The sequence below is a fragment of the Perissodus microlepis genome, chromosome 12, assembly GCF_051167445.1.
Source record: "Perissodus microlepis isolate ML-2025 ecotype Zambia chromosome 12, ASM5116744v1, whole genome shotgun sequence".
NCBI lineage: Eukaryota > Metazoa > Chordata > Actinopteri > Cichliformes > Cichlidae > Perissodus > Perissodus microlepis.
In genome coordinates, this window is record NC_140472.1 from 15226117 (window position 1) to 15242255 (window position 16139).

The 16139-nt window shown below is 41.6% G+C and overlaps 1 protein-coding gene across 2 annotated transcripts in view; it reads left to right on the forward strand.

Annotated features, from left to right (window-relative positions):
- The window catches only part of kiaa0825 (KIAA0825 ortholog), a 118817-nt gene that overhangs the window by 37299 nt on the left and 65379 nt on the right, over positions 1–16139 (forward strand). For both annotated transcript variants that reach the window (XM_084945351.1, XM_084945352.1), the window contains exons 13-21: positions 480–686; positions 893–1003; positions 2672–2811; positions 5411–5590; positions 10134–10364; positions 10439–10743; positions 10926–11032; positions 13205–13349; positions 15476–15631. In XM_084945351.1, coding sequence (XP_084801477.1) covers positions 480–686; positions 893–1003; positions 2672–2811; positions 5411–5590; positions 10134–10364; positions 10439–10743; positions 10926–11032; positions 13205–13349; positions 15476–15631 — 1582 coding nt within the window. The remainder of the gene's footprint in view (positions 1–479; positions 687–892; positions 1004–2671; positions 2812–5410; positions 5591–10133; positions 10365–10438; positions 10744–10925; positions 11033–13204; positions 13350–15475; positions 15632–16139) is intronic.

The window sequence follows — 16139 nt, forward strand, 5'->3', positions numbered from 1 at the left end:
TGGGAGATTTGTGTGTTTCTGGAAGGACAGTTATAAAGTGTGAGCATAGGCTAAACAGATGCCTTTCCAAAGCTTTTCCAGGTCTCCCTCTTGCTATAGTGTTCACATGGGTACTCCTATGCTCCATCATCTCTATTTTATCAGTCCTTTCCCTTTTGTTGTAAGAATTTAGATCAAAGGGAAGCAAAAAAGAGGTGATGATAGATGAGCAGCATTCCATAACCATTTAAGAAAGCAGATTTACTGGCATATAAGTAAAAGCAGTGGGTTGATGTAACATAGCACTAAGTTTTAGGGTGATCGCATCCAAAGTTGGGACGCTTCAGATCTCAACGGTAAATTCAGAAGAAGTTCCTGTTATCTAGCTGGCTGTGAAATGAGACTCATAGTAGATAATCTTTAGGTGTTCTCAGCTTTTCAATCACATCCATTCTGTTTTTCTCTTTAAATTCACTCTTTCTGTTTCCCTCGTCCTGGAGATGTGACATTACAGCAATGTTGCTGTATGTGGAGCACCTTATGTGGAGTCTGTGTGAAAGTCCTGAGGCCTTGGTGTGCTACAATCCTTCTTCAGTGATTACCATAATAGCAGGTGGTTCAGACTGGCCATACCAAATCCACAACCTGTGTGACCAGCTCCTGACAGTCCTCGTCATTGTCACAGCACCTCTATCTTTGCTACATAGGTTGGTACAGTATGGTCATTTTTGTTATTTAATTTAAAATTTGGTAAGATGATAAAAAGATACTGCAATGTTTTCATACTTTCCATCTTACACTGTTTGAACAGAGTGAGTCAGATGGCTGTTTCCACTGATTCTGGAAACATTTGTGTGGTGTGGTGTTTATTTTATTTTTTTTGTAAATGTAAACATGCTGCCATATGCAACAGGACATTTATGATAGATGCTGCGAAGGAGACCTCACCAGACCCACCGACCATTCCTGTCATACGCTGGCTAAATGCTATTAACCCCGAGGTCTTCACAGAGCAAGCCATAAGGTATACAAAATAGACCCATCTAACCATCTATCACCCATCATACAGCAGGCACACAGACAATATACATGTTCACTCTCAAATGCACATACACACTCTGGTATGCCAAGCAATCACAATCCCTTCCATCCTCCTCGTGTGTAGAGAAACATATGTGATTGTGTTTGGAGTTACAGCTGCATACTGTATGTGTGGATATATAACCTGCCACTCAAGCGTCAAGCTGCAGTTGTTGTGGTAATATAACACAGATGCAAGGTAAGAAATACCAAATGAATGAACTACCGTTGACGCTGACAGTGAGTTTGTTGATGCTCATGGTTGCTAAGAGCTTTACACATGATGCATTGATAGCATACACACCTGAATGTACACAATTATATACATGTGTGTACATTTGTGTCCAGTTACTGTTGTGACCTCCACTGTGCAGTCAATCATGCTTTCCCCTCACCCTTGTCTCCACCTTACTCCCCTCTCATCTGCTTCACAGCCAGAGGTGATGTCATTGTACGCTGATGGAGCACAAATCAAACTAACCCCTGCTCCTAAGTATCAGAGAACTGAAATGAGTTTATTTTTATGACCTCTTTATTTCTTTGCTCCCACCTCCTGCCTTCATGCGAAGGCGCCAGCAGCCTGCCAGTGGCTCGTGGCCAGAACCACAGGTCCTCAACCTTTCTGGCCAAATCTCTCCCCAGTCCATTAAAATAAAGCCCATTGTTATGGTTATTAAATAAAGCAATGATAAAATCACAAAAGATCTCAATAAATCATCCAGCTGTACAGGCGAAAAAATATTTTCTGTATGTGCACATTTATACCCTGCGTTATTTATCTTGCCTTTGTGTGTGTGTGTGTATACATCTATATCTGTGTGTCTTGGTTTAGTAAGATGACCCGGTGCTGTAGCTGGATAGATTCATCAGAGCAGTTAAAAGAGGATTTCTTCTGGATTTGCGGTCTCAGTGACATCATAAATTGTGCTGTCAGACCGAGGCATAGTTTTCCTCAGTCAAGCAGCAGGGTGCACCCTGCTCTAGCCGTTTGGCTCAAATAGAATGGTTAATTTCTGGGCAGACACCCCCTGTGCTGCCTCCCGCCTCCTTGCTCTTCAGACAAACTCTGTCCATTCCTTCCATTAGATTTTATTGAGATGTATAAAGTAACATGGAGGCACACACATGTCAGCATGCTCCCACACTCGCACACATACATAACGACAAGCATAGGCTCTGAAGAGTGCACACGCACACACGCATTCACACACACCAAGGATACGGCTCATTACCCACAGCTGGCTGCAGCCTCTTGGTTATACAAAAGATGAAGGGGTGGGTACTGCTGTATATTCATGTATTTGGCTGTCTCCCAAATGTTAATTTGCTTTTAGCTGGCCAAGATTAGAGCTAATTCCTTCCCGGTGCACACTATAAGTAAGCGAGAATGAAGGCATTTGGAGACTTGGCTTGTATATGGAGTGAGTGACACTGAAGGAAGTTACCAGAGTTACCAAATATTCCCTCCAAAGCGTCATCAAAGACTTCTTTATCTTTCACTTGTGAAGCTTTTTCCTTCTATGTTGTCTCTCACTAAGCAGACTTCTACCTCACCTGACACTGCAGAACTGTCAACTTTGTTTTCCTTCCTTCTCTCCTCCATCTCTCCCAGAGATGGCCTTATGGGCCAGGCATCCTTGGCATGTCAACTGAGGCTACTGACATCTGACCCTGGATGCAATCCCAAGTTGCTACTTCAAATGCTGCTTTACAGAGACTGTCACCTGCCCAGAATACTCCTGGAAAATTCTTGTAAGTCTGTCGTTTTTGCATGCATACGTGGATTGTTACATGTTACTGGATAAGGGCTATAGTGTGTGTGTGTTGTGGACATACCTGGCTGTCTGTCTTTTCGGGGACAATTAAAGCCACTTTCTTTCATTCTTTAAAATTACATTTTTTTAATAACTCTCTGATCCCAAAGAGAACATGACAGGGAAGTGTTTACCTCTGTTTTAATTGCAGCGCTCTAATATCTTAAGTAAGTTTTACAGACCTTGGGTAAGCTCTATCCATTTTATGAAGTTATAATCAGCATCTTTGCCTTCATCATCATTTTCACCTTGGTCATCATCATCACTAAATCAATAGAGTGCAGTAATAAACACTCAACAGGCACAGGCGAAGCACACGGCCTGACCTTTAAAGATTTTCCCTTCCTTCCTTTCTCCACAGTCTTCTCAACAGTCTAACCTTTAAAGACTGTTGTGCACTCGCACATTAATTCACATTATAGCGACCTCATTAATAACAACTCTCACTGTCTTGTTCTCTTGCTCGGTCTGAGTCTGACTCAGAGGCTCCGCAATGCTTCTTTCTGCATGCTGCCGTAAATCAACGCTAGGAGCGCTGACTCTCATGTGTTATCACGGTGACGTGGTAATTAACCAGGAAGCAGACAGACAGAAGGAACAGCCTGACTGAATGCCTACACTACTGTGTTGCCTCTGCACTTCCACATACATGTACATATTAGCGTGTGTTTTGAAGCACTGTTGATGAAAAAATTCTAGTGTGACTAATAGATGGTTTGGTGAATCCACGCTGTTTCAGTTCAGACTTTATTATAGCTAATTCAAGGCTCTTTTTTTGTTGATGGTTCATTTTCTAACTCTTTGTACCTGCCTTATCAAAGCACACTAACTTATGAGAAAGCTGACCAGCCAACTAACAGACCTTCGCACTGTGTAATAATTTGAAAACATACCTTCTCTACATCTACAGTATCACTTTTCACATTTGTACAGCTTACCCTAAATTAGAGGTGTACAGATGCGCACACACACACGCTCACAAACACACACACACACACACACACATGGCCTTTTTATTATCTTCAGCGTGTCTGCTTCCAATTACAGAGGTCTACAAAGAGGGCCCTTGTGACTGGTTGACTGGCTGTCCGGAAGATAAACAGGTGTATGCATTGGCTACGTATCAAGGTTGGATAAGCTTAGAGACAGAGAGGAAGGGGGGGAAAAGCATTTGAGAAATCAGCATAGAAACAAAAACACATTGGAATTATTGTGTGCTGCAGGAGTAGTGGAAACTCCACAGAGATGTGCCAGCACACTGACATGTTTTTCTGAAGTCATCTGCTGCTCCATAATGGGATCATTATTATAAAGCACCTAGTTAACCTGCCATGTTATCCAGCACCCCAAGTGGAAATTAATGTTAGTCACCCCTGTTTCCTGGACCACTGCAGCCACAGCAGTGAGATCCAGAACACTCTCTCCTCAAGGACCAATTACTAGACAGGCAGTGAATAAGATGATGTTGTAATCCACACAATGCCACCTAATAGACTGATTGGAGGTCAGGCTGTTTGACCACTTTGGAGTCTACGTGTTAGATTTGTTATTGTGAATGAAAATAGGCATGAGGGATGCAAAGGGAGTCTTGGCTAGAGGGACAGAAGAAATCAGCTTCCATGAACAGTTTGAGCACTTCCTACCTGCATGTTATTAAGGTGGCTAATGTTACTGTCACTGGGATGCTGCAGCTAATTTAGCCCTGTCATTTTAAAATAGTTCAGCATTAGTCAGAAGGAAGCCATGCTGCCCTTCATCACAGCGCCCCCTCATTGACTGCTGCGTTACATACTCTCTCCTATTCAAATGGCTGTCATCTCCCACACAGCTGACTGACAGACTGCTGGATGTCTGCCACCTCTGGAGCAATGGGCTTTTCCTCAGCAACCCCTGTCAACTTAACACACACACACACACTTACTTGTAAGCACATAGAACACATATATAGACATCCATATGGGTTACACACACACGCACATATACACACCTCGATCCTCAGCCCTATTCTCAGACAGCAAACCCCACAAGGACACCCTGTCAAAACCCCTTCCTTTTCACTTCCTGTCTCCGTGTACTGTGGATACCACAGCCAGGGGCTTTGAAATCTGTTTCTTTTTCTGTTTTTTTATTGTCTTTTTTCCTCCATCTAACACAGATGTGGATTTTTCTTCCCCTTCTACTCCACAGTGCCTTTTGTTCACCCGTTCTGTTAACATGTGTCAGGTTGGGAAGCCTTGACATTTTCCAATGTGCTTTTGTTCACGGAAATCAAAATGCTGCTTCACAGAATTGGGTTTTGTATCTTTCTAAACCTACATCCATAAGAGTGATATTTTCTGAACTATAGTTTGTAAAAAAAAAAAACGCTGTACACTCGCCTACACACCCTTGGATGTATGTGTGGGCACGAGTGTTAATCTTTTTGTGCATCCAGTTGTTTGTGCCAAGTGGACCAGAATATCAAGATTTCATTAATCCGCACATTAATTTGTACTGTTCACAGATGTGTGTCACCAAAATGACGCTTAATTTTTCAGATTTTTGCCAGGAGAACAGCTCAGAAATGTCTACAGAGAGCTGCAAGGCGGGAGATGACTTCATGATGTCATTGTTCAACCTTTTCTCTTGCCTGAATAATGTTCCTAAGGCCTTGACTCAGGCCCTTCAACCATACCTGGAACGTGCACACATATGGGAACATCTCTACACTCTGGCAGGTAAAGTAACAACCTTGCTGCTGTGTCCTAATATTTAGCAATTGCTGCCACATTTTGGCATTGCACTGATTTCGGAATGAGCAGTTGTACAATCTCTAGTTTGTGTGCTCTAGTACTGTGACCCTGGATTCCTTTTACTTTGGAAATCAGGTGTCAGAGCTGGGAGTGACTTCATTCCAGAGTTGTGTTCTAGTAGTAGCAGTTGGAAAAGAACAAAAACGGCTGCAGATGTTCATACGTAGAACCTGGTTAGTGCTCTATGTACGGCCTATTTAGTCAGTCACAAATACACAAAAGTGGTAGTACAGAGTACATGCTTTACAGTTTTACAACTTTAGATGCACTACTGTTTTAAAGTTGGGGTTTGTAGGGCTTCTCTGACTTTCTGAGTGGGAAATCTGATTTGAGGGGGCGCTACAGTTGAAAGTTTCAACTAGGAACTCCTAGGATTTTCTACTTCCTACTTCAGAAGTGTGTAAAACACACTGTACCTAAAGTATGTGTGTAACGTTGGACCCAAGAAACATAAGCTGGAGCGAATTTGACGACAGCAGAACTTTTATTTAACACTGTGGTTTACTGGGACACAGACACTCCAGCTCTCTCTCTGCTGTCACGTCCGCTCTCCTCCTCCGACTGTCACTGCCAACATATAAAGAGACACAATCACTGTCAGATCCCAGCACACCTGTTCACCCCGCCCCTGCGCCGCCCCGGGAGCTCACTGCGTCACCCCTCCTCTGCAGCTGGCCAGAGACCACACCCACGCCACAATGTGTTAAAATACAGCACTGTAAATCAGGTTAGTTTTAAAATTAACAGTTCGTGATAAACTGGAGAACATGACAAATAATCATTACAGGAATTTCCGAGTAGTGAATTGAAGTAAATAAATTAAAGATTTTCCTGATTTGTTTCTCTGATTTGTTGCATTTTTTAAGAAAGCCCCAACATTAAAATTGCATATATTTCATATTGTGTTGGCTGCCCTCCTCCTGGTCTCTTCTGGTGTCTGGCAGTGGCTCTTTTGGGCCCTGTTTGTTGTAGGGTACTGACACTGTGGATCACGGTTTGTTCCAGCAGGTCCTCCAGATGTTCAATCGTTTTGGGATCTGGAGAGTTTAAAGGCCGAATGAACACCTTGGGCTGTTATTGTTCCTTACGCCTCCATAAACAGTTTGTGCAGTTTGGCAGGGTGCTTTTGTCCTGCTGCCGTGGGGTTGTGTGCTTGGCCTGGAGCAACATTTTAGGCAGGTGCTACCGGTCAAAGTGAGAGCTACAAAACCTGATGTCTCTCAGAATATTGCATTGTAATGCGATTCAATGTTATTCAGTGCACCTTGCCAGATTTTATGTTGAGTCTAATTGGTGAATTTTTAAATACTATGGTAAATCTGCCCTCAAAGAATATCTCAATTTTATTTTCTCTAAAGGCCAGTGTTGACACTGCATAAACATGAGCTAAAGCATAAGTATACTTTTACACAGACTATAGTTATTCCCCAACTCTCTCTGCCTCTTTCTAGTGCAAGTTTTAATACAGAGCTTAATCTGAGCTCCTGTGGAGTGTGAAGCTCTTTTTAGTGGTGATTCTTATATCCTGGGTAAGTGGTAATTATTGTAGCATAAATTAGGGTGATTGGAGAAGAGTATTTAGATGGATACTGAGCAAGGGAGGGGTCGACAGAGTGAATGAAGGGGAAGAGAGCTAGAGTGTGCCGCAGAAAAATTCTCAATGTCATCCAATCAGCATTTATCCTCACAGGGTAATTAGTTTAATTATTGGACCGTTCCAAATCTTTGTATTATAATTTTGGTTACAGGATACCCCCAGTGCCCCCATTTCTATTTAAACTGTTCTCCGAGTTAACTCATAGATTACATTGAGAGCTTCACTATTTCTCCGCTTTCATTGACGTTTCATCACACTGTACCAGGTTGCTTGAGATCAATACACAAGTCAATACAGTTGCAGGTGGTATAAAGTCTGAGAATCAAGTGACTTTGAAAAATAGGTCTAGGTCTCACCTGCAACAGAGCGCTTGTCCTTCGAAAAGCTATATCTTTTTTGTTCCGTTCTCCTCTTTTTCTGCGGCTAAGGTTACTTATTTTGTTAGGCGTCCTTTGAGATTTCAGTGCGCTTTTAGTGCCGCTTCAGTACTGTTTCTCCCGATTGTAGCCTTTGGTTTTACAGCCGGGGCTGTAGGAAGTTTATGAGTGCCATACAACTTCATACTGTAGTTACTCTGCCAACAATATGAGCGAGATATAAAAGGGCAAACCGATGCAAAACGGTAAACCTGGAGAACGTAGCAAGATTCGTGCTATCAGGCCACCTGGATTTGATCGAGAGCATCTGATTTTAGTTTGAACTTGAGTACTCACATTTGGTGCAGATATTTTAAGAGAATACCTTAACACTATATGGATTCATATAAATGATTTATGTCTCTGTTTTTTGTCATTCTTTGAAAAGTAGAGTTATTTCTTGACTTTTGAATTGTTGCTTAACTATAACATGAAATGTCAACTGATCTAATGTGTAAGCATCCACTCTCCATTTATATATCAGTACAGGGAGTGCAGAATTATTAGGCAAGTTGTATTTTTGAGGAATAATTTTATTATTGAACAACAACCATGTTTTCAATGAATCCAAAAAACTCATTAATATCAAAGCTGAATGTTTTTGGAAGTAGTTTTTAGTTTGTTTTTAGTTTTAGCTATTTTAGGGGGATATCTGTGTGTGCAGGTGACTATTACTGTGCATAATTATTAGGCAACTTAACAAAAAACAAATATATACCCATTTCAATTATTTTATATTAATTTTTTACCAGTGAAACCAATATAACATCTCCACATTCACAAATATACATTTCTGGCATTCAAAAACAAAACAAAAACAAATCAGCGACCAATATAGCCACCTTTCTTTGCAAGGACACTCAAAAGCCTGCCATCCATGGATTCTGTCAGTGTTTTGATCTGTTCACCATCAACATTGCGTGCAGCAGCAACCACAGCCTCCCAGACACTGTTCAGAGAGGTGTACTGTTTTCCCTCCTTGTAAATCTCACATTTGATGATGGACCACAGGTTCTCAATGGGGTCCAGATCAGGTGAACAAGGTGGCCATGTCATTAGTTTTTCTTCTTTTATACCCTTTCTTGCCAGCCACGCTGTGGAGTACTTGGACGCGTGTGATGGAGCATTGTCCTGCATGAAAATCATGTTTTTCTTGAAGGATGCAGACTTCTTCCTGTACCACTGCTTGAAGAAGGTGTCTTCCAGAAACTGGCAGTAGGACTGGGAGTTGAGCTTGACTCCATCCTCAACCCGAAAAGGCCCCACAAGCTCATCTTTGATGATACCTTTGATGAACCCAAACCAGTACTCCACCTCCACCTTGCTGGCGTCTGAGTCGGACTGGAACTCTCTGCCCTTTACCAATCCAGCCACGGGCCCATCCATCTGGCCCATCAAGACTCACTCTCATTTCATCAGTCCATAAAACCTTAGAAAAATCAGCCTTGAGATATTTCTTGGCCCAGTCTTGACGTTTCAGCTTGTGTGTCTTGTTCAGTGGTGGTCGTCTTTCAGCCTTTCTTACCTTGGCCATGTCTCTGAGTATTGCACACCTTGTGCTTTTGGGCACTCCAGTGATGTTGCAGCTCTGAAATATGGCCAAACTGGTGGCAAGTGGCATCTTGGCAACTGCACGCTTGACTTTTCTCAGTTCATGGGCAGTTATTTTGCGCCTTGGTTTTTCCACACGCTTCTTGCGACCCTGTTGACTATTTTGAATGAAACGCTTGATTGTTCGATGATCACGCTTCAGAAGCTTTGCAATTTTGAGACTGCTGCATCCCTCTGCAAGATATCTCACTATTTTTGACTTTTCTGAGCCTGACAAGTCCTTCTTTTGACCCATTTTGCCAAAGGAAAGGAAGTTGCCTAATAATTATGCACACCTGATATAGGGTGTTGATGTCATTAGACCACACCCCTTCTCACTACAGAGATGCACATCACCTAATATGCTTAATTGGTAGTAGGCTTTCGAGCCCATACAGCTTGGAGTAAGACAACATGCATGAAGAGGATGATGTGGACAAAATACTCATTTGCCTAATAATTCTGCACTCCCTGTATACAGAAACATGTTCATATTCCTAGTGCAGGGATAATTAGAACAGTATAAGGAGGTTTTCTCTAAAGAAACTTATCATTCGTATCATTTTGAAAGGTTTTGACAACATATCCGCCTTTTTCTGACATAGCTAAAAATTCAGATTAAACACAAAGTATTGATTTCAAATTTAACATTTTTAGTGCAAAGTATGTGAATTCAGTAACCTAACAAACCTAACAGTTTGTTTCTGTAACACTAACCTTGTACTTTATCTTATGCAGTTTACCAATATTTTCTTTCCCAACTCTTAAAATTAAATAATAATTACGGTCTGGAGTCATTTATCTGATCTTCTTTAGCTGACCCTTGTTATAAAAAAAATCTGCTTCCTTTGTTTATTATTGTCAGACACCACACGGACAGTACCTACAGTTGTCAGCTGTGTCCGGGACATAGTCACAAAATCCACCAATAGCCTTCTGCAACACCTCGTCTCCATGGTTTTGGGTTGGCAGGCCACAGAGGAGCCTGGTGCAGCCTTGTTCAAGCGTACTGTGCCAGAGAATGTCCTGGCTAAAATACCCAAGGACTGGAACTACACACCACTGGATGTAAAGGGAAAGGACACTGTTGCTAAAAGTATGCACAGACTGAGTTTTGCACATTCAAGATAAAATTCAAGGAATTTTACTAACATTTCCTTCTTCTTCTAGCTATCATATCCTTAGCAATTCAAGCATTGTCCTTCATTTTCACCAACCTGCCCATGGCTGTAGCATCCTTGCCACTCCCGATCCGCTTTCTATTCCAAGTGGCAGAGAAGCACCTTTCTCAGCATGCCCGGCAGCTTCGGTTAGTGGGCCTGTTGATCTGGGCCTTGCTGGGCTGCCTGATCCAGGGCCTAGAAGACCCAGACACACTAGAACAGATCAGTGGTCTGGCTCTGGACCGCTCAGCAAAAGACCGCCTGTCCCTGCTGGCAGAGTGCGTACAGGCGGCCATAGGCATTCAGCAAAAGGTAATGGCTGAAATTTATGTGGTAGCCACAACAGGTAGAGGGTTTAGTTAGAAATTACAAATAGTAGTGGGTTGTACCAGACCTTTTATATCTCATTGTATGTTTATATGTTTGTCTATATCATTTTTGTATATGATGACTGGCTTAATGTCTGTCATATTTTTATTCATTTGCCTTGTTAGGGTGTTCCCAAACCTTCAGTGCATAAAGTTATACAGGCCTTGGAGGAAAAAAGACCAAAGTGGACACAACTGCAGCTGCAGAAGGCCCGCAAACTCTGCTCAGACAGGTAGGAGGATATGGAAAGAGGTCAACATTAGAATGGTGCCAACAGTAGCTTAAGTGCTATTTTTTTCTTAGTCCATCTTCACTCTCATTTAGTATAGACTACTGATGTCAGCCTCAAAATCTTTTCATAAAATTTATTTCCCCGAATGTAATTTTGTGATTGTCAAAAAATAAGGGCTGACTGTGTGCTGAAGGAGGAGGTTCAAATGCATCAAACTGACTGATGGTATGTTTCGCTACTTGCCATAAGAATTACCTAGAAAAACACTAAACAAATGCAACTTAGACATGCATTTCTAATTGAGCATTCAAATTTTGATGTATCATGTAACCAAGATAATTTTTTACTGACAATCTGTATGAGTAAAATCAATGAATCTCAGATTTGTTTGTTGTGCTAAATGATGCACATGCCTGACTGAATGAACTGCGGTGTGGAATGATGGGAAAACAGCTTTCGTTTTTGGCTGATCTGTGACCTTTGGCGTTGCATTTTGCTGCTTGTTCCCAGAAATGTTGTCTTCTGGTCGCTCAATTAATCATAGCGAACTCCGGACACATTCATCCTCATATAAAGTTGATTCAGTAGCGTAACCATTAAAAAAAAATGAAATAAATAAGGACACTGAATAGATTATGACCAGTTCTAGGAAATGCTGTCTGTTACAGTGACAGGAAGAGGGGGTAAGTGCAGAGAAAAAAAAGGCAAGAGACGAGGCGGCTGAGGGGTGGTGAGGGGGTGGAAAAGTGAAAGAAGAGTGATTATGTATCACCTGTCGGAGGCATTCAGTGGGATCATTACTATTCATTAAACTAACCTTCACAGGGAAGTGACGCCTGGCTTGTAAACAATCAGAATACAGTGTCAGAGAGAGAGCGAGGAAGAGAGAGAGGAAGGTTGTAATAACTCCAAAAACAACTGGCACTTCTCTTACTGGCATCCCGTGCGCACACACATTCAGAGTAAACACCTTCACAAAAAACATTTGGCCCTACACGATCCCTCTTCAGTTCCTTCATCTTTACCTTCCTCTTTTCCTTTCCTAACTGTAAACCACTACCACCACCCCCTCCCCAACAGCACCCACCTTGTCTTTGCAAAGTAATTTGTAGAGGGGAAGATTATTGTTCTCCATCATGGTGACCCTGGCTGGGCTGACGGGATGCATACACAGATGAAGATGAATGCAGTTATTCCTTGGCGGAGGTCTGCCTCTTTCAGGGCACATTGGCCCTAATGACATGATTGATAGGCTGTCCCAAATCCAGAGGGGCCCTCATTAATCACCCTGCTGACTGAATCCAATCATCTGCTTCACCTGCACAGTGATGGACAGGAAAGGATACAGCGCAGGTGCTGACACGGATGCACAGCCACCATCACCAACAACACCACCGCCAGGGCGCCGGGCAAAAGAATGAGGCGATGTATATGGACGAGACGGGACTCCTCTTCTTTTGCAACTCTCAATGTCAAACAGCCAATGGCTGGCTGACAGGCGACACCGTTTCTGCCACTTTATAATTACAAACGTGAGGAGAGAGAGAGAGAACAATGACAGGGAGTGTATGTGAAAGAGAAGATTTGATGGACGGTAGTGTGATACCCATCCATACAGGAAGGGCAGGAAAACGGTGCCGGCATTCACCTGGGTTGGGAAAATACAAGCCTATGGACCTTGACATACAATTACATACAAGCTTCATACACACACGCACTCCAGTCCAGTGCAACGGCATCCTTTGGTTAAAATGTCTCATGTATCTCATGAATTATAATGAAAATAGTGAAAATGATTTTGGTATTTCTTGGTCATTTTCACCACAGAAGATTTGACTGGTCTGATTGGTTTTCAGATACTAGAGCAAAATGTAATTTTTTTTCTTTGCCAAGACTTACATTTTGAAGTTCTTTTGCCTTGTGAAGTAACTGAATAAAAAAAAACAACTTTAATTTTAATACAGTTAATTTTCCAGTCATAGCAATTTCTAAATTGTAGCCCAAATTCCTCTCCAAACTCGAAGATACTTCCTTAGCCAGAGGTGGTATTCAAATATAAGCCGACACCCTGCCTCCTTCTGCTCCTCTCATCTTCTATGTTCTTCACTCTGGGTTTTTTCTTTGTGTTGTCTTTACTAAGTTCTCCTCTTCCCATCTCTGTTTCACTCACAGTGTATTTGAACAAGGAAGCGAGAGAGGAGTTGCTGCAGCTGAACTGACTGAGCAGAAAATAGGCCTGATGCTGCTGGAGGTCTGCCACAAAGCAGGTGGCAGCAGCTACCTGAGGCAGATCTATCACATCATCCAAGGCAATGAGGTAGGGAAGTACTCGCTCTCCCCAGCAATTAGGTGGCTGCTGGCCTGAGGCCGCAGGCTGTTCAGGAGGGGGAGACAGAGGGAAGAGGGCTGCTGCTTGTGTGCAGTCTGCTTGTTCTGATCGTCTTTTGTTCAAGTGACCTCAAGGGTGCAAACCTACAGTGATTTCCAGTGTAATACACTCACCTCATATAGAGCAGAGGAAGCCTCGTGGAGTTACTAGACTCTGTGGAAAGCTTTTTGGAAGAGATTTCAATGAGGAAGAAAAGCCCTTTAAAACTCAAGTGGAAGTTATTTTATGAAATTTACTTCAAAAACTATTCTTCTAAAAGTCCCCAAATCGATTAGATTTTATTAGCCTATTGTAGCTAAATTCTTATGATGTCTAAAAAAGATCTTTGGTGGTTGTTGAAAAGCTAAAAATCATATTAAGTTGTTTTAACTGGTTTTGTAACACTTTTTTGGAATGTTGCCGTTTCCTGTCCAATGAAAATCAAGTTGAAAAAGCAAAACATTAAAGGTACAGTAAATATTTTTTTTGAGATGACTTAATAGAAAAAGAGAAGACTTGACTCATAAATAGTTAGTGTTAGTCCAACAAACTGATGCATTCTCATACACTTACGCCATGTTGCCATGCCATCTTGAAAACTTGGACGTCCTTCCACCTAATTGTATTTTATGGATGTTGCTAACTGAAGTTGGGGCTCTATAACGCACAACAGCAGTTGTTGATGTGTAAACATCAACAATTGCTGGTTATAAGTTAACATTATAAGCTGGTTATAAGTTAACATCGAGCTTGGCTCAAGTGTCCTAAAATGTACATAAACAGTTTGATTGCATTCTCACATCATATGTGAATTTTGTGTCTGATTCCATTCATTTTTAAATGAATACTGGACAGTATTCAAAAGTTTGCAATGTTATTAACAAGCCTATCACAAGACACAAATGCTATTTTTGTGGTTTTTTTCCTTCTTCTTTTTTGTCTTTTGGTCTCTGAAGTCGCTTGTGTATTTCTGTAATGAGCACACCATCCCAGAGAGTTCGTAGTGCTGCTGGGAAGACTGTTAACCCTCTCCAATCTTCTGAATGCAAACATGTTAGTTTTTCTAGCATGAAACAAGGACATGACATACTACAACTAAATCTTAAAAACTTTATTGTTCATGCTAAATGAAAAGGATATTAATTTCTTTAGTTTTAATTTATTTTTAATGCAACACTTCTTTGACATTTAGTCTTAAGACTAATATAATTAATATAACTACCTAAATGAGCCTGGTTATTTATTTTTTACATTTTAGCCTGGGTTGTAGGCTAAACTGCATTATCGGACCTCTTTACCTTTCTCTGTCTAGTTGGAGTTCATAATCTGTATCTAATAGGATCCAGCATGGACATATAGAGTATGTGTTTTTGATGTTTTTGAAGTGTTAACACATATAACGCTGCTCGGCAATTTGAGAGAATGTGAATGGGAACCTCAAGAATCAAGAGTTATCCTTCTGGCAGCTCCAGCGTCTCTACCCAGCCAAGGTCGAGGCAAGAACATGCAGGTCAGGGACAGACTGGGTTGGTGGTGAGGAGAGGGAGGAGGAGGTCCAGAGGCCATGTCAAGCTGACGGATGGGAATATACCGAATTCACACCAGGATGCCTATGTGTGCATGAACACACACATCGAGTCATAGTGTACAAAGACTCATTACTATATGCTGGACCTATTGTGAGACACATGCATTATAACTACAGCAAAGGTTACAGAAACAGCACCAGAAAGTGCACTAGTGTAAAAAAACCTGTGTTTCTCTTTTGTTCCATCTGTACATATTTTGTTTTGATATGTGTTTTTCATTGCTTTATTCATTCACTGAAATATAGCTCAGGTTGGAGCCATACACGTGGCGTGTAAGTAGACTCTAAAACTCCACTAGACTCTTTATTTGTTTGGTCTGTTTGATCGACTTTGAGTTTAGTTATTTTACTTATACAAAACCTTTTGGCCTCACTCTAGCTGTCAGACTTTTTCTTTACAGCTTATTTATTATCAGTCTTATCAATCATATTGCATCCGTCTCCTGTGTTTCTCTTCTTCCATCCCACCCTCATAACCTGCTTACAGGAACTGCTGATGTCTAAACTGAGTGGAAGCTCAGACTTGCCAAATGATCCTCCTCTTTTTGTGAAGTTTGATCTTGGCCCCGAGAGTCATGTTGGAGGTGACCGTTTCAATCCTCTCCACCAGTTTGACCACATTGGCAAGAAGAAGCTGGATCAGGTGTGTTAGGCCTTTTAAGGTTAACATTATATTATATTCTGGTAGCAAATAAGTGTTTAAAACTTGTTTTAGTTGTGTGAAACATCTTTGATATTCATGTGAACTTTTTCCAGTTTTCAGACTTTGTACTGTGTGGGTGTACTTGTGACATACAGCGTGGTGTCATTATAACTTTCACCGAGGCCGGAAGCTTAATGTTGAAGGTTAGAAGCTCTTTGAGTCTCTAGTGAACTGGATACTGTGGTAGTCTCTGAAGTTGTCAGGTCTTTCTGGGGCTTGGCTTTCCTATTCCCCTTAGGTTGCTGTCTTTTTCTGAGCAGGAGTTAGGCTGGCAGGAAGAAAAGAACGCAGAAGAGGTGAAAAGATGAGAGAAGTTTTTTTTTTTTTTCTTTTGTAAAGAAGTGAGTAATGTTAAAGGAGAGTGCAGTCTTAAAGTGCACTTCTTTGGGGCTTTGAACCATGTAGCCTCTTATCCTGAACTTATCCCCAGGAGTGTCACCATGATGTT